Source organism: Desmodus rotundus, chromosome 4, assembly GCF_022682495.2.
Source record: "Desmodus rotundus isolate HL8 chromosome 4, HLdesRot8A.1, whole genome shotgun sequence".
Lineage (NCBI taxonomy): Eukaryota > Metazoa > Chordata > Mammalia > Chiroptera > Phyllostomidae > Desmodus > Desmodus rotundus.
The window spans coordinates 152729970-152750006 of NC_071390.1; the positions used below are offsets into that span (position 1 = coordinate 152729970).

General features: G+C 37.6%; 1 protein-coding gene across 1 annotated transcript in view; it reads right to left on the reverse strand.

Moving 5' to 3' along the window:
- GABRB1 (gamma-aminobutyric acid type A receptor subunit beta1) overlaps window positions 1-20037 on the reverse strand; it is a 318721-nt gene that overhangs the window by 81618 nt on the left and 217066 nt on the right. The window contains exon 5 of the mRNA XM_024573757.4: window positions 13058-13140. Coding sequence (XP_024429525.1) covers window positions 13058-13140 — 83 coding nt within the window. The remainder of the gene's footprint in view (window positions 1-13057; window positions 13141-20037) is intronic.

Sequence of the window (20037 nt, forward strand, 5' to 3'; positions counted from 1 at the left end):
GTGGCTTTTTAGGTAAAATGCAAGAGATGGTAGGTCATGGTTAGAAATGAAGAAGGGAGAGTAAAGAGGACACTGACGGCAACAGTGGCAACCACAGAGTGATGACAAGGGTGACAAAACTGAAGAACAGCAGCACTCAACACACAGAAGCTGGAGCAGTTCAGGTTTTGGGGGGAACAAACATCTGATTGCCCTTGATTTTGATGATAGTTGTGACCACAGTTTATTGAGTCGTTAAAATGTGCTAAGCACTGTGCTAGGCACATTGCATGTTGTCATAATGAGGTCCCATAAAGATCTATACCCTTATTCTGTTCACATCTCCCACCCCTCCATGATTCCTACTGCCTGCCCCCACCCCAACGAAATCCACAGTCTGGCAGAAGCAAACTCCTCTCTGTCCTCGACCTCCTGGTCCTCACTTTGTACTGTCCCTGAAGCCTTGCTCTCCCTGACAAACACAGCTTACCCAGCAGCCCTCTCAATGTACTGGCTGCTTTTCCCCCTACACCTCTGGTGCTGGGCCTGGGAGCTCCTTTAAGTGACTCTATGCTCCTCATTGTTCCGTCTAGGCTATTCTCCCTCCCTTCTTTCTAAAACCATATAACTTTGGATCTCATGTCACCTTACTCTTGTCACCTGCCAACTCAAGATTAACTAATCTCTCTCTGTCTGTTTAGCTTCTTTTTACCTATATCTCCTGTCTTAATTCTCTGTGAACCCAGCATGCATACAGATTATTTTTCTGCACACCAGATGTTGTCTTTGGTCTTTTTTTCCTGCCATGTTCATTTCCTCCACTTCACGTTAGTTAAAAAATTAGATCTGGATTGTCTAAGAAAAAACTTACCACAGAAAGATGCTGCCCATGTGAATTCTTTTGGACTGATGTGTAATTCTCAGAGCTGGTGTCCTGTGACATCTTTGTCATTTTAAACTTTTTGCATGCATTCATGCCTGCAGGTATACTCAACAAATAGCTCACCTTGACCCAGGTGAGCTTGCCTGATGCAGGTGGATTGCCTTTTCCATGGTTTAAATTTTGGCACGTGAACATAGCATCTGAGACATTCTATCTCAGCATGGCTTGGCTTTAGATTTTGCTACTTATATCCCAGAAATTCTGCTATTATTATTATTATTATGTCCCAAATGGAACAAAATATAGAGTTTTTAATGTTGTTTTTGAATGAAATTCTCTTCAAATTAAAATTTTAGAAGACTAAGTGTAAAGGCATCACAGTAGCAGATACTTCTTAAAGTTCATGCAACAAAGGAAGAAAATTTAGTTTTATTATAATTGTACAGACTACTCAGGAAACTGAAAATGTAGCGAAGTCAGGCTTGACCTTCTGATTATGTTGCTAGATAAAAGGTCTGAAGTCAATAATCAGGAAGACAATAGGAAGAGTATCATTTTGCATTTCTTGGGGGAGGCACTTAATATTTCCAACCTAATATTAGATGACAATTATGTAAACTACCTTCCCTCTAAAAGAACAAGGTACTGTTTTGCCATAGGTAGCATGCACAGATCTAAAGAAGAAGAGATAAGATAATGGCAGGAAGAGTATGGGTAAGGTATGATATGTAGAAAACCCTTATAACTCAGGAATGGATACTGAGTGAAAGCAGGTGACTTGAATACCCATCACCATGGCAACCAGGATGAAGACAGTGATGAGGAGGTGAGCACTGAGGATCTGGACAATGGCTGAGAATTTGAAGCTAATGATTTATGATAGAGCTAATAATGATCTCGAAAGAAGAGATTAGTTTACTTAAAATGAGAACTATTCCAGGAAAACACCTTTGTCTTGAGTTGTAAAAATATGCCTAAATGAATAGAGATGGACATTTTTTTGTTGACGTGTTAATTATGAAGAAAGGAGCTTTCATCACTCCTTCTATAAAGGCACTCACAGAAAAGCAGGTCTTAAGGTCACCAGGAGGCTCAAAGTGCAAATCCCCTCCATCTGCCTTTGCTTCGGGTGAAGCTGGAGCTCCAGCACGCCATGAAAAATGCTCCATTATATCCCAGAATCATCGAAAAAGAATAAATTATTTTTTGGACTTCTCTATCGAGTAAGATTCACATCCAAATAATTAAAATAAAGTCTGGGAAACTTGTGTTTTTCAGAATGACTCATTCAACCCAGAAGTCTAGTTAGCTGAGGTGTAGCAATATGCCCCTTCCACTAAAAACCTCTCGTTAATGGACTGAGAGTCAAGATCATTAGAATATCTTACATTATTTTTCCTTTTTTAAATTAAATCCTTTCCACATATGAAATATTTGCCCACGTATTATTTTTAAGGTGGGCTTCAGAGTACTAATGACATACTGCATCTGGAATGTCCCCCACACAAAGGCATAAGCCACAGGTGATACATGGGTATTTAAAGAAATCCAAGCTATTCAGATTACAGTGTTTTGGAGTCATTCAGCTCACTTGAAAATGACTTTTCAACCTCAGTCGATTTAAGACTCAAAACTCCTGAATCAAGTGCTGAGCAAACTGTAACAAAGGCTTTTAGCTAATTATTTAAATCTCAGTAGGAAGCATAGTCTGGGAAAGTAGATTGAGGAGTACAGGTGAGCCAGGGACTTTTTTGTTTGTTTGTTTTTTACTTATCCCAGAGTCTTACTACCCAGTGTGGTTCATGGGTCAATAGGGTATGTATCACCAGGTCAAATCAGAAATGCAGACTCCCAGGCCCCAGGCTAAGCTCATTAAACCGGAATGCCTTTTAACAAAACTCCTTTAAGCACGTGAATGTCCCTTAAGCGCATGAACCTTTGACAAGCATCACAGGGAGCACAGCTGGTAAGCGATGGGTTTTCACTCTGACAGTTTCTAAGGTAAGAGCAGGCAACCCCTTGGCTCTACTCAGTGACTTCTTTTTGGTCTGAATTGTAGGTCTACAGAATCTAAGTGCTGAGAATACAATCTTCTTAAAATCAGTGAAGACATCTAGTGAGAGCTCCGTGACAAACCTGCCCTTTTACACGATCAAATGACTGTGGTCCGTGCCTACGGGACAGGGTATGGGGAGATAAGGACCAGTATAAAGATGATTAGTGCATGATTTTTATGGGTGAAACAAATAGACCGTGTTTGATTTTAGTCTGATTAAACTTTTCCTGTTTAATTCATTTATTCAGGTGTAAATTTTATCTAGTTTTTTTCTTGACTTAACATGATAGAGAATGTTACTAAGAACGTTTGATGTTCTTTCTCTTCCAAGTAGATAACTCCATTTTCCACAGACAGTATCATTATACAAATAAGTGTTTCGTTGATTGCATCCATATTAATATGTGGTATTTATATTGGGGCTTTTAAAATAGAGTTGTAACAACTTGACCTGTTATTATATGGATTTGAATATCTAGTTGAAGCACTTAATGCCAATGAAAAGCAGCATCTACTGGTCTACCTATTTATTTCAAGACATGTACTTTTAAATAAAAAGAAAAAAAAAACCCAGAGCCTTCTGCCAGAAAGGATAAAAGAAAGGGTAGTTTAAATTTTCTCCTTTGATCATTTCAATGATTCCTTTCTTTGAAAATCATGCTATTTTCTGTTCTCTGCTGTACTTTCTTCTCTCATTTCGTTTTCTATTCTGCTTCCCATTTAGAGAACTGGGTCTGTTAGAAAAAGAGAGGAGCAAAAATTCAAAGCATGGCTGCCTTAAAGCGGTGTCTGTCAAACTCGGCTGCATATTGAAATCACCTGGAGAGCTTAAAAAATGCTTTGCAAGGGCACCTTCCACAAATTCTGTTTTTAGTCCAGGATGCGGTCATGCTATCGGTATATTTTAAAAGCCTCCTTTAAAAAGCTTTGATCTTAAAGATAAGAATAAAGCAATTTAAATGTTGGAATTGACACCTAAGTGAAAAGTAACTATGTATATCATCACATAGTTCCTGTATGGGTGTGGTGCACAGAACAATCCAAGTCAAGAGAATATGTCCATTTCCAAGATCATACATGCTCACGCGATAGAGTTAGAGGAATGAATGGACTTTGAAACTATAGCACCACTGCCGTCGGCCAGGCCTAATGCAATACTGAAATGATGTGGGAAATAGTAGCTATAGCCATTTAGAAGATAAAGGATTTCTCTTCTGTGTCATCTGTTGCAATTATAGAAGTTACCTGGTGAAACAACAGTTATTCTTGAAATATATCAATGTTCAGTTTAGTTGGCAAGAATGTTAGAAAATAAATGCTCACAGAGAAACTGAATTGAAACAGATTCAGTAGAGAGAAGTTGGACCAATTAAAACCTGCTTTGTCCTTGGGTGAGTGTTTTGCATTCACATAGAGCATACCTGATCATCACTCGACTCGTACACAGTGAGAGAGATAAAGAGAAGGGTTTCATGAGGATGCTGTGGAGAAGTTCTTTGAAGAGGCTATACTATATAGGCTAAACCTTAGACTTTTGATTCAGGTTGCTCGAGTTCAAATCCCATGTGGACTACTTGTTTTGTGACATTAAACAATTACTTTGGTGCTTTGATTTCTTTCTCTGTAAAATTCAATGGGAAATCTTTGTTTAATGTCTGGCCCATAATATATAATCAATAAATATTAGCTATTACTATTGTCAAGTTTTGATCCCAAGAGAATGAAAGCCGTCAGTCTATCAAGGGCATTCAGTTCTTGAAGAGCAGAATTGCATTATAAAATGTCTCTTTAAGTGTTTGGCTACTACGTAAAACCTTTAGGCAAAACGATAGCTTTGTTTTAATTTCCTCTTAAGAAGCTAGCAGCAAAATGATCACCCATCAGACCACCAAGGAGAGAAGAAATTTCCAGAAATCTAAAGCTGTAAATCTGAGATATCCTTATCAATCTACACAGCCACTGATCCACCCACGCATGGGACATAAACTTAAGCTGCTTATAGGCCTGAAGTAGACAGCTATAAGGCTAACTTTATAGTCAAGTTGATTGCAGAACCAATTTTCATAAATGGAACTCCATTCCCTCACTGGCTCGTATTTTGTAACTTAAAAAGATCAGAGACTTTTCAGAAAGAGTGTTTTTTCACAGTTTCAAAGAAGCAGACTGGAAAAAGAAATAAATTGATTCAGAAAGTATTTCCTTCTTCCCTACACCCACTCCTCTGCTCATCAAAAAGCTACAGGCACTAAAATTCATTAACATTTCTATGAACATAAATGTGAAATATTCATTTTCATTAAGTAGTCTACTGAATATGGCAAAACCAAATTTATCTAAGGAGATATCCAATGGTGCTAATTTCCTTGACAATGGGGATATAAAGTAGGGAAAGCCATGAATCATTCATGAAGTTCAATTTACTTCTGTTATTTTTGGTGTTTAGCACCCGTGAATAGAAAGTGGGCAGCATGTTGTAGATGCTATTTTTAAATTATTTCAGATCAGAATTAATGATTTGGCAGGCAGCAGTAAAGCAAGAATGATTCAAAGGCTTTGCTGGTAATTGTCCTATTTCATGTTTCTTGTATTTATATGTTCATGTATTCATAATATTTTTGCTATATCCTAATACCATGTATAAATCAAGATTACTTTGGAGTGACTATTTTAGCAAGCACACAAAGCAACTTACTAGTGATATAACTAAATTGAATAAACTCTCAGAGATTTAGATCTTAGGGCTGAAAGAGATCTTTAAGGTTCTATAATTAACTGACATCTCAATGAGGAATGTCTTCTACATTGATGCTGGTAGGTGGCCATTTCCAGTTTGGTTGAAATGTCTCTGTGGGTGGGGAAGTCTTTCCTTAAAAGGACTTATTTCATGAATGGATACCTTGGCTCATGGGAAAGTGTTTTTCTTAAATTCTGCATCTACCTTCCTGTACCTTCTGCTCACCTGTCCGCTCAGTTACAGCACTTAGCACACAAAGCATTACGCATGTAGTCAACCAGTTAAGAAATGCTAGTTGAATTGAATTGAATTGAATGGGTTCAAATCTAGCATTGAGTGGGTTACTTTTAAGTGTCAACTTGAGTGAGCCACAAAGTGCCTAGACATTTGATCAAGCATTATTCTTTTTGCTCCTGTAAAGGTATTTTTGGAAGGGATTAGCATTTACCTAACAACAGTGGTGGTCGGAGGAAAGTAGATTGCCCTCCCTAATGTGGGCAGGCCTCATCCAGTTAGTAGACAGCCTGCATAAAACAAGAAGACTGATGATGCTCACAGTAAGAGAGAATTCCTCCTTCCTGACTTGCCTTGAACTGAGATAATCAGCTTTTTCCTGCTTTCAGACTGCAGTTTAAATGGACTCTTCCTGGATACCAAGCCTGCTGGACTTAGAACTGGAGCTACACCATCAGCTTTCCAGTTTGCCAACACACTATGCAGACCTCGGGACTGATCAGCCTCTATAATTACATGAACAAATTCTTTATAAAAATCTCTTTCTCTCTCCATATGTCCTACTGGTTATGTTTCTCTGCAGAATCCTGACTAATACACCAAGCAACACCAAACCCAAGGTTTTTCTTCTATATGGTAGTACTTAAATCATCTAGCAAAGGCTATGACAACTCCCTAAAATTTTCTTCCCAGATACCTTGGCATCCTCCTCTAAAGGAAGTTACCTTAATATGGCATTAAGAACTGGATTCAATTCTCCACTTGTGGCTTTACCAGGGCAGACTCTTGTTGAACTGCTCCTGTTTCATGTCTGGATGTTATAATTATTTTGATTTTACTTCTGTGTGTTAATATGATGCATTATATAAATAAAAAATAAAATATGTAAATAAATAAATATTTATATATAAATATATATACATAAAATAAATAAAAATATAAGTTTGTATTGCTACTCTGCAAAAAATCACATTTTTGCAGAAAAATTTCCATGGCTTAGTGAGGCCATTTTATTTAGGTAGACACAGTTTTATTAGTTATTGCTATTTTTGTGAACAAACACCAATTTTATTTTGGAAATCATCAAACATGACTATGGCTTGACATTGTGTGTATATGTTGTTACTCCCAAGACATTTCAATCAACATGACAATATCCTGAGAATAAGAGATAGATTGAGTCAATGATTCACTAAATTAAATACATTAAGACAATGTCTAAGTTAAAAGTTTCCAAACCATTTCTATTTTTAAAAATTTATTTATTTATTTTTAGAAAGGGGAAGGGAGGGAGAAAGAGAGGGAGAGAAACATCAATGTGTAGTTGTCTCTTGTGCGCTCCCTACTGGGGACCTGGCCTGCAATCCAGGCTTGTGTCCTGACTGGGAATTGAACCAGCAACTCTTTGGTTTACAGGCCAGCACTCAATCCACTGAACTATACCAGCCAGGGCAACAAACCATTTCTTTTTAAAACAAGAAAGAACCAAGTATTACTAAATGTTACCTTTGTTTGATGTGGTTCAGATAGGAGGGATGTAGATAGTGACTCAAATGAAACAAAAAAAAATCATAGAAATTTATCACATTTACCAATCTATCAAAATTCCTAAAGTAATTAAAATGTTAGGTTTTCCTATATTTGGCTGTTGGTTGACACATTTACAATTTAAATTTTGAGGTAGTCTTAAAGCATGAATAGAAAATTATAAAAATGAAATAATATTTTATGGCACATAAAAAAAAAACCTGCCTTAAATCTTATTTGAGAAAGTGGAAACCAAATTTCTATCTCTAAAATTGAAGACTTGAAAATTTGGAGTGAAGACATTTAGCATATATTCACTCCACAAACATTTATTATAAAGTACTAGGCTAAGTTTTAATTATTGTTGTGACAAAGCAATAATCCTGTTTTCCATGGGGTTTATAATCCACAGAGGGAAGAAACAATACATACATCAGCATGTAAATACTACTAAATGCTACACGGGAAATTAACAGAATTTGGAAACAAAAGTAAGTTGGGCTTTGTAATTTAGATTGGATTCTCAGGAAAGCCTCTTATTGGAGGTGCCATCTTAGGGGAGAGCTGAAGGATGAGAAGAGAAAAGCAAAAAGAACCATGACAGATGAAAACATTTTAGCCACACGATAATGGGACTGGAGAAAGACGGATCTACAAGAAACAGAATCTGTGATGTAGTCCCGTGAAGTAAGCAAGGGAAAGATGGCTGCAGATGAGAAGGAAGACATTGAAGGACGGAGATCACATAGGAGGTTGAAAGTCAAATTAAGAAGTGTGGAACTTTCCAACCTGGGCCCAGCACAATAGCTCCCTTATAAAAAGGGTGTTGAGAAAAAGGACCATTCTGCCATCGGTGAGGTAGTGACCAGCGAATACACCATCAACACTCACAAACGCATCCATGGAGTGGGTTGCAAGAAGGATGCCTGTAGGGCTCTCAAAGAGTTCTGGAAATTTGCCATGAAGGAGATGGGAACTCCAGATGTTTGCATTGACACCAGGCGCAACAAAGCCATCTGGGCCAAATGAATAAGGGATGTCCCATACCATATGTGGGCGCAGTTGTTTAGAAGACACAGTGAGGATGAAGATTTGCCAAACAAGCTTTATACATTGGTTACTTACGTTCCTGTTACCACTTTAAAAAATATACAAATGGTTATTGTAGAACTAACTGCTGATTTTGAATAAAATTATAAAATAGCAAAAGAAAGTGTGGAAAATTTTCTTGGTGCAATGTGTGTCTTTAAATACTTTCAAGTATAGAAGTAATATGATCCAATGTATAGCTTGCAAAGATCACTCTGGCTGCTGGGTAGACAATGAGTTGAAGGAGATCAATGAAGAGACTGCTATTGTACAATGACTTGGTAAGAAGTAATGGTGGTTGTTTGCAGTAAGGTTGGAGCGAAGTGGAAGGTTTTGATAAACACCTTGCAGGTAGAATGGATGGTACTTAACAATAGATTGGTTTGAAAGAATGTAATGGAGATTTCAACAATTAATCTGAGGATTCTGGTTTCATAGTGAGACTGAGGAGATTGGAAAGGAAACTCATTTGGGAGGGAAAAATTGACAGTTAAGTTCTGAGCAAATTAAGTTTAAAATGCCTTTGAAACGTAAAAATAGATACACCAAGAAGAGTGCTACATTCTTCCATCTGGGACTTAGAAGAGATCTGAGCTGCAGATATATATTTGGAGGTCATGGGAATAAAGATGACATGTAAAGAGAGGGGTATTTTGACCTTTCGGAGAACAGGGTCAGTGCAGGTGAGAGATGGGTAGACAGATTCCAGATTTCAGTGGGTTAAGAGGAAGTTGAGGCACCAGACAACAAATATAGACCATTATTTCAAGTAGCTTGAATAAAAAAAGGAGTAGAGAGATTAGGGAAAGTTTATGGGTATGTATAGGGGTAGAGTAGAGGGGTTTTGTGATGAAAAGAGTTTTAAGCTTGTTTTTAAACTGTGAATAAAGAGCTAGTACAGAGGGTGAGATTAAGTATCTAGTGATTGGGGGTGGAAGTATATGTAAACTTGAAAGAATGAATTCTCAGAGGAGGCAGAAAGGTGGAATCCTGAACACAGGGGCTAGGGTCAGGCTATAAAGGAAGTAGGGGCGCCTCTTCCTCTGAAAGACTGAGGGCTAACTTAGAATGGTGAAGATATAAAGAAGTTTTAAAGATGATGGGTGAGTCTACCGAGAGATTTCAGGCCTGATATGGCTTCTACTGCTTTTGGTTGTAGTGACAAGTGGCACTGCTTACACCCAGAGGGTGAGATGAGGGTCGAGATCTGCCTCAATGGTTGCTGCAGAAGATGGGAAAAGGCACCCAAATATTTCCTGATTGTTATCCCAGGCCCTTCTGTATCTCCAGGAATCTTGTGGCTATCAAAACTTCCCGTGATAGTTTGATTGACTTCAAATTCTAAATCCTCTTAATACTAAATTTCTTGATTGATTCTTCTGTATGCCATTAACTGTTTTTATAGAATCCCAGGGCCATAAAGCTATTAATCTGCTTCAAGTTCAACTAGACTTTCAAGATAACAAGGCTTTATGCCCTTTCCAATTTTACTTGATTAGATGACATTAAAGAAAGGTAAATCATCTTTAATTTTTCTCGAAGGATGTATCCACGCAAAACATTTCTTGATCCTTGGGGTTGTGATGGAAGAGAATACAAACTAGTCCACTATGTAAGGTAGGTAACATTTCTACTCAATTGTTCACAAAAGTATAATCGGTTCAACCTTACATTGGCAGAATGTCTACTTTATCATTCGTATTCCTCAACAGACGCTGCAGCCTCTCATTTGTAATCACTCGAAAGCTCAATTATAGTCTTCATAAATTCAGGGAGAGCTGTTTCAGCAGATAATGCAACACGTGTTTCATAGTAAAGAGTTAAAATAGATGAATAATGGATTCTGTATTTATTAATAGTTAACAATGTATTGATTATTTACTTAGGCAGGAACAAGCGATGCTCACTTGAACTCCACATTATTGCCAATATGTTACTTCGTTGCTTGAAGTTATTCCTCTTAATATTTAAGATCTCTTTACATTGATTTATCCACTGTTAAAAAGGGACACATTTTTAACTACAATATTGAAGCTAAACAATGTTGTCATTTGAGGCTTTCCAATTTTTTTCTTAGGTTAACATCAGTGGAATTAAGGACTATTTGGTTTCCTGCATCCACAGGCTGATCCTCTCTGCAGTTGCAATCATTTGACCTTTGACCTAAAACTAATTCTGCCTCAGCTTCTGGGCTCTGTGAACCTTTATTAGGGACGATTCAGTTAATACAGACCAGCCATTGGTTGATTCAGTATCCTCAGCGTAGCTGGGAGTGGTTCCGATTGGTGCTGTACTTGTAATCACTGATGTTCTGCTCCTTGCTCGCCTGTTGATCATAGGATTCTATTGCAGTACGATTACTTGGGCTTGGATCCACACGTCACCACTGTCCTTGCCCTGTCGCCCTGGGTACGTTGTTTTACTTCCATAAGCCTCAGATACATCATCGCTCAGATGTTATCAGAGATACTTATGTTACAGTGGGTTCTATTAATGCCTAGCTTTGGTCTGGCAAGTAGAAGGCAGTTCTGTGTTTTCCCCCCTTTCTCTGGGTTCCCACCATTATAAACTCCTCATTACACAGATTATTACAGACCTGAATTTCTGCTTTGCTTTGGGTAAATATCTTTAGGGACTGGAGTTCTGTGACCTGCCGTTGGGTCGCTTTAATGATGGCCACCATCTGTCTGCAATCCTACATATTAGCTGACTTTAGGGTCCTAGTTACTCTCTCCCTCACCCATGGGTCCAGATGGCTGACCGCACCTCACTAAATTGCCTCAATGGTCACCCCATGCCTGAGTCACAAACTATTGCCTGGCACCTCTTCTACGATTATTTTGGACTATCTGGCTGTCTGTGCTTCCCCATTCCCACCCCACAAAAGTTATGTTTTGTTTCTGCCTCATTTATAGTTCTGCTTTAGTCATTATGTGGTATGATGAATGGACCTAAAAGTTATCTATTTTCTAACTATGAGTAAAGTAAATTGCCTGCTTAAAGAAAAATAGAATTGATAATAATTGAAAAAACTCAATATGTATTGTAAAATAAAATATACATTTCAGGAGAAAATAAATGGTGATAATTTTAGCGCTTGATAATTTACAACACAGAATAAATTCTATACTTGTCAAATTCATGAATTTTTAAAATGAATGATGTAACCACAAGATCTTTGAATTTTGAGAGGATGTCCTATCCTACTGCTGTCCAACAGAAGTAAAGGTAAAAATTCACAATCAGTGGAAGAGGTATCAAGGGTAAAAGGCGACCCACATAAAGAAACCCGTGAGTTAACCTCTTTCCGTGTCAGCTCCAAAGGTGATAGTTTACTTGCTTAGGTCAAGTTCTGCCTTATTTATAAAATATCACTGGCCATTAAGAAATAATCGGGTTCATATTTTATTTCTGTCTTTTGAATTCGGTTGTCATTGGCATTTAAACCAAAAGCCATCATCAATCCTTTCACATATTAACACTTAGCAATCGACTTACCTATATGATTTTAAAATTATAATATTACTTAAAGAATAGCTCACGGATTTTCTTTATTCTGGAGTCTAGTTTTAGTAGAGCCACGTCTATGTCTGAATCTACGCCTACATCTACATAAGCATCTTTATCTATTTCTACGTCTCTATTTGGTACAACCAGAAAACTGATGTGATTAATAATCAGATAACTGGGAGTCCATTTATTCTTTAATAGTACTATGAAGTCACCTGAATTTCACACCCCCATTTTTTTTTCTTTTTGCTGTTTTGATGTTTAAATTTGGGAAGCGTTTTTGATGATTTAAATAAATATCTGTCTATTGCTTGCATGACGTTAGGTGGTATTGCAATGCTCTGAATTAGCTACTTTCTGTGCCCCTTAAAAACCAGGAAATGGCCTGGGCCTGGTATTCACAATAAATGGACTCAACTGTCTGCTCGTTGATGGCTGTGAAACAATGAAACAAAGATAATCAACCAGATTAAATACTAGTGACTAAACTACCCAAATTGTTAAGAAAACAATCAAGTAAAAACTGCCCAAGAGGACAAACCAAAACTGGTCATTAGACCTGAAACACATCGAGTCTCTGACCCAATGCACATGCCTCATGAAGGTTTGTTCTTCCTACGAAGAAAGACAAAAGCACACGAGACCACCGTCGTGTTTTTCTAAAAGATGACAGTTTACAATCCTTCAGGTCGACAGATTAAGTCAAAAATGATCTCGCAAAGTCTTTACATATTAAAACGTTTTTCCTCTCTTGTTAATGCATCTTGGGTATTAGAACACTTTGGGAGACGCTCCACTCTGATGAGAAAACATGAGTTCATAAATCATCTAGCTAAACTAAATAGACTTTTCCTAATGGTTCAAAAATCTAACTGCATTGAAATGACCCTGGAGCCACCAATAGCAGGGAGAATGTCACTAGCCTGGAAAACCCTGAAAAAGCTGGCAGCATCGTATAGCTGAAAACATCCTAGTACCAATTATTCAGCGCAAGGTTGAATTTAGCAACCCCCCTTTTTCTCATTCCCCTGTCCAAGGAACTCACAGCTTTCAATCTCCAGGGTGCAGTTTTGTTCATCCAGAGGGTATCTTCGCAGGTCCATCATACATGCGGCTGTGGTTGTGATGCTGTCAGGATGAGAGAGAGAAAAGTTCACATCATAAAGATGATGGCTTCCATTTCCAGGCTTCCCAGCCCTGAATCATGTTTACCGGGGGGCATAAATATTTTGTGGTTAACATTTTTGAAGGCCAGCAGATTGAATTGGAGTCTTTCTTTGCTACTGACTAGTGGTGCGAGCTTGGGCTATTTAATTTAACTCCATGAGCCTCAGACCCCACTTTATCTTCTTGCGGGGGATGGGAAGGTGCTTTTAGATGGCAGCCTACCACCTTTTTTGACTGTGCTTGTTTGTGTTAACAATGCATCTTGGAATTGGTTTTACAGTAAATAATAAGCTGTCTTAAAATTTTTACTGCTTAGTTGTATGAAATATCATAATTTATTTTCCCACTCACCCTTCGGTGGGCATTTACATTGTTTCTTGCCTTTTATTTTTACAAATGAAGATGTTCTGAATGTTCTGGCACACTTTACTATGTCTCACGACACCTGTTGGCTATTTCTAAAAAGGAAATGGCTAGAAAAAAGGTAAACGCATTTTAACTTTTGCCACATTGCCCTTGGGAGAGGTTGTGCCAATTCACACTCCCATCAACAGTGTGTCTAAATTTGACAAAGTACTCTTCATTCCCACGTTTTTGAGGCTGCCCAGGTGAGTTATTATTTTGGCCATGTGTGTCAACCTAACAGGAACCTTCTTCTTAAAAACGTCATTACAAAAAACCCAAGCCCTTTCCAAATTCTCTGTGGCTTTCCTCATGAAAAGTGCAAGTTCACAGGATGAACGCTGGGACATTCCCTTTGAAGCCTTTCTCAGACCGGATGCTGGTCAGTTGAATCAGATGTATTCGAGCAATAGGCAAGAGCAAAAAATGAATTTCAAGTTTAATTTAAAAAATTCCTTCAAAGTGTTTTTAAAAAATTGAAAGACTAGTTGTATTGCAGAATTTAGCACATGGTAGGATTTTACCAGATTCCTTTTTGCTTTCTGCTCTCAAAATTACATGAATTGATTAATTTTTTCACTTAAACTATGTCTGCACATCTTTTGTCTTCTGAAAATACAATTGCACAACATTACTTTTATGGCCTGTATAGTGTTTCAAACACTCTTAATAAGACAATACGATACATATTTTAAAACACTTTAGAAATTATCTGCTTTACTGTAGTATTTGTTTAACAGCTGCGTATGAATAGAAACTGTGAAGATGTGAACGTGATCTGTGAATTCCTAATGTATGGCCAGCCCTGTGACCCCACGGCCACGGCAGTGGGTCATTCTCCCCACGGGGGACATCCAGCAATGTCTGTAGGCATTTTTTGATTGTCAGGCTGATGGTGGGGGCTTAATGCTCACATCCAGTTGGTGGAGGCCAGGGATACTGCTAAGCACCCTGCAGTGACCAGGGAAGCCCCCAACGATAAATAATTGTGCTTCAAAATGTCAGAGTGCCAAGGTTGAGAAACTCGACTGCAATGATAATTTTTCTTTTCCTTTGAGGAAAACATTAATGAAGCAAATCTTACACAGAAGCTCAATATATAAAATACAAATGAAATAGGAACAAAACAGTATTTTGTTAATATAAAATTACCTTATAAGTTCAAGTGTTGACATGTGTTTTAATGAGCATACAAATTTGAAACCAGGGATTATAATTAGGCTCTTAAATCTCCCTCAGCAGCAATAATTTTCTGTTGTATCTTATTAGTATAGTATTGAGAAGAATCTTAATAGTAAAACATTTGTTTCTAAACATCTTACATGACCAGCCATAGGCTACCCTGAATTAGATGAAAAATGAAACCTGTGTGTCAAGTAACCATCTCTACGATTAATAACACCTTCATAAATGGTTCAGGTACATTCATAGGTAGTCGATCTCTAGTAGGTGCTCAATGATGGATTAATAGGAAGCTTGACTTGCTTCAAAATAAAAATGCTCCATGCTCTGCATAAATTAGCCTGGCTGCATAAGTTAATACTGTGGTGGTCTTGAATACATGAAAATGTACATAGGATACAATGCAGTGCATTTGTTTCTTATTATAATTTTAAGTAGTTATACTATTTTATCCCAAAATTAGAATTAAGTATTGTTTGTGGGACTATTAAAGGGCTTTAGAGATACTTGAGAATATCATTGAATCCCACTGGCTGGCATATCTCACTTAATTGTCTTCACCTTTTCAGACACGTGGCATCTGGCTAGTTAAGCCCATCATATCAAAATCGGGACACACATTGAAACCTTACACGGAACCACCGATTCACATGTTGTGGGGCTCTGGAGTTTTTACAGAGCAATTTGAAAAGCGTTCAAAGCCTTGTGTGTAAATGAATAACTACTGTCTCATGTGTATGGGTCCTACAGTTGTGAGTAATGAAAAAGAAAACAACTTTGGAAAGCATAACTGAACTTACTATTGTTATTTGTTATGGTGAATCCATTCAGCAATCAATGGACCTAAGAAATCTGGTTGATATTACCTTGGGAAACCACATGTCACAGCAGAGGCTTGCTTATGACTTGATATTTTTTCAACTATGATCTACTGGACCAGTTAACTTGTCTTGTCTCAAATCCCACTGTGATGCCCAGGAATGTTGAGTAATTGTAACTCAGAAAGGGAGGGAATCAAGGCAGCTCCAAGAAATCGAAGGAAGTGCTCAACTTCCTCTGGAAAGCACTGACACTAGTTTAGCGAAACAGCTTCTGGCCTGGCATCTATCCGCTCCAAATTCCCGTTTCCCCAGAGTATTTCAATGGCCCAACTGGGATTAGGTGCCAACCCTCTCAAAATTATTTAGTAAGGGCTGGAAGGAAAGCCACAGACTTGCAAATATGGTCCCCCGAGTCTCGCAAGGGTCCTGAGAAGGGAGGGATCACTGAGACTCAGACAGGATCCCTATATAAGCAGGTGCTCATAAACCCATGTTGTGGCCCGTGGAAGTTTATACAACGGAGCGTCGGTCTCTGCTAGTTTAAGGGTGTGGCATTTCTGGATTTTGTAATGCTTACGGCTGAGTGAGCTGAATGCGTTGAGCTCTTTATGAGAAAAAAACAATGCTCAGAAAGAATCCCAGGATCACTAACAAACAGTGAGATGTCCCTGGATGTCTCTTGTGTCTTCTGGGTGAGAGGTAGTAGTGAACATCTCGAAGAATGACTGCTCCCTCCCTGTTTTTCCATTTGTTCACCTTGCCGAATTAATTGCTCGGCAGTAGTCAGCCACCTCTGCAATTCATTAACTGATCCACATGGAAATGTACTCACACTGAGGCTGGAGCAGCCTGATGCTCTAAGTCTATGGAATCAAAGGTGTTAAAGATCCCAAAACTGGATGGGTTGAGACCTTCAAGATAGAAGGGTTTTTTGAATTTTGTTTTTTAACTTTTCACATGCAAGTTTAACTGACTTTTTCTGAATGTAGACTTCCCAGGGGTGCAGACTCATGATAGCATAACACTCATCTGTCTTCTTTCAAAGACATTTAGAATGGCTTACATTATAATCCAATTTATTGACATTTTGAAGGTTAGGTCAGAACACTATAATAGGCTGTTAGAAACCGTGGTCCCATGATACTTGAGGATGAACGGAAATCATATTGCGGTAGTATTCATTCATGAAGGTGTTTTCTGCACGGTCACTGACTGGAAGAGTCACAGTAATTACAAATCATGTATATTTGATGTCTAAGGGCAGCATGACCCTCACTGCTGCCAAAACAGGATGCCGGAGGTTCTGGCCCATAGCAGCTTAAAATCTAGCTACACACACACACACCACACACACACACACGTTCACACATGAACATATAAAGAGCACTTTGCAAATAAGAATGTGAACTTAAATAAATGAACAAATTACATACCTATAGTTGGGATTTCAATTTTATAGGGATAAGCTTTTAGGTTTTAAACCTGATCTCTGTAGAATGTAACTGTAAAAATTTAATAGAATCTGTATTAAAATATAGAGGGAAAAAAAGCTTGAATATGCTGAATTCTAACCACACTACTTAGACTGGTAAGATTGATAGTGAGTAACAATTATAAGGTTGATATCAGCATTACTTAATCAAGTTCTTTTGAAGAATGTCTTCTTTGGCCTTGAGACTGTATCCTTAATCCATGTGAGGTTTATCACCCAAAGAAACGGATGAGAAAAGATGGATGGTTAGCCTAAGTCGTAATGAAAGAGTACATGGATTTTTTCTCCTTAGCCAACACTTACCAAGTGGCGTAAAGACGGTGTATTACCTTTATACTTGCCATCGAATTTTATTCTAGGTAGGCTACTACGTTTAAGAAAATACCTTGCTATTTGCAGGTGAAATCCTGAGAGCATGAGACAAAAATAAGAAAACCAAAGAAGATAAACTGCTGTGTGAGATTTAAGAGGAATGTAGGTGTGGGTAGGAAAATAATGGAATAGAGAAAAAAATTAAGAACAGTCACACTATAAATTCAATTTTAGGATTTTTGCAATGCTATGATAATATATCTTTCTCTATTTACTTAAAGCAAACCCCCCACCCCAAGTAAATCCTTGTAAAAATATTTTATTTTTATTCTTGGAAATGGGCTGCATTTCATATCTTGGCAGCATTCATTGAACAGTATTTTATACATTGAACCAATTCAGCAAAAAATGAGTTCTGAATTCAATTCAGAACTTCTAAGCCAGACATAACCAAATTGTGCTTGCCTTTTCCATTCCTTGCCCTTTCTATCTTCCAGAGGCTGCTTGCATTCCCTGGCTCACACCCTCTTCTTCCATCCTTGAAGAACACCCTTCCCATGACTGCTTCTGTCCCCACATCTCTTCACCCTCTAACTCTCCTGCCTTCCTTATATATGAACATGTGTGATTACATTGGGCCCATCTCGATAGTCTCATTTCGAAATTCGTAATTTAATCACATCTGCAGAGTCCCTTTTGACTTGCACAGTGACATATTCATAGGTCTCAAGAATTAGGACATAGGTAACTTTAGATGGCCATTATTCTGACTACTTCACATGTATTATTTAACATATTATGTAAAATTACCTTTTTATGTTGATGTCTTTTATACATCAAGTTCAAAGATAAAGGAACTGACATTTGATGGGATTAGGAAATGTTTCCAAATTGACATAATCTGTAAATGGTAGCCCTGGGATGTTAATTCAGATTATTCTAGATTAAAGAGCTAAGGTTTCTTTTCTCTCCAGTTATTATATTCAGGCCAGTCTAAGCAGGGGACTATTGATTCAGTAAAATTTCTCCCACAAGCAATAAAATAAATAAAAAAATTAAAGTTGACCTTATTATATGTTTTCAGTGTTCTTTTAGTTATCGGTAATTCAGGACAATCCTTTACCCACCCAATAATGCATATAAAAATGATAGAGCACTTATATCAGAAATCAGGCAATATTCTGAGCATTGAAACTACAGTATTTAAAAATATCCAACTGCACCTTTATGCTGTCAAAATTATTTTGTTTATTTTAATATTGTCATGACTCAGAAAATACATGATAGAACCACTGTCTATTGGTTTCGTAAAACGGCTAGATAGGATATGCTTATCTTTCGTTTGGGACGATCTTTGCCATTTTGCTAGAAAACCAAATCCGTCATATCAGAGAAAGATTTACATTATCAAGAAAACATGGACATCATTCAGGAGAGAAAGAGTTCAATCCTACACTTTCAGTTGGTGGCAACTTGTACCAAAGATGCCTTAGCCTTGATTTGTGAACAGGTATCAGGCAGGTGGGGTGCAGTGGGGAACAGGGAAAGAGAAGAAGGTTGTTACTTGCACATACAAGTTCAATGGAAGTCACTCAGTTAACTGTGGCTATTATTATTTTAAAACTATATGCTTCTAAGCAAATACATACCTACACTGAAGCTTACTAATATAAATGCATTCTAAGATTAATACACAGTCATAGTAAAACACTTGGAAAATATAGAAAGTTATAGATAAGGGAATAAAAATAATCCATAATCTCATGACTACAACCTTATTATTAATTTCTTTTCTTCTAAGTATATCACTTAATAAAGTTGAAGTTATACTGTTTTTAACAATTTCATTTGCTGCTTTTTGGGTAACCTTATAGGTAAGACTTTTCTTAAGTCATTGTTATTTTCCATTGACACAATTTTAATAGATTCTCACGATTCTGTTATACAGACACCCCACGACTTACCATTCCTGTATTGTAAGATCATTAGGTACTCTTTGGTGATACTTTAAAAATACACACTAGAATCAATACTACTCTTACATTTTTATTTTTGCTTTTGGTTTCTGCTTTCTTACCCCCTCTGTTTTGTCCTCTTAGTGCTGAGTGTTAATGACACTCTTCTCAGTGCAATTCTAAGCAGTCATTTTCAGGTAATTAGCTACATGCCAAATATTGTGTAAATGGGCCCATTTTTATTCATTTCTATCAGGTTGGAGTGATTCATGGACTACTTTGTGAATATGAGAAGCAGTTCATAAATCAGAGTGGCCAGGGATGGGAGAGCAAACAGGAAAGAAGAAGAAGAAGTAACAATGAGGCAATAGTAACTAATAGATCCTTGTCAAAGATCCGATACCTCAATCACGCTGTACTGTAGATGTCTGGCTGAGTTTAAGACAGGCTATTGTTTCCCCAAATTACGTCACTAGATTCATTCATATGTCTTTGAAGTATAAGAGCAGGTATTACATTCCTACAATGTATGATGTTTCCTAAGTATAATTGGATGAAATATGTGCTAGGGGACCTAAAGAATAAGGCTCCTTCCTCCAAATCAGAGCATCTCTATTCTCATCAGCTCGATCATCAGGAGTTTCTACAGCGGACAGATTGTGAGGAATTAAAATATCAACAAGCTCTTAAACAA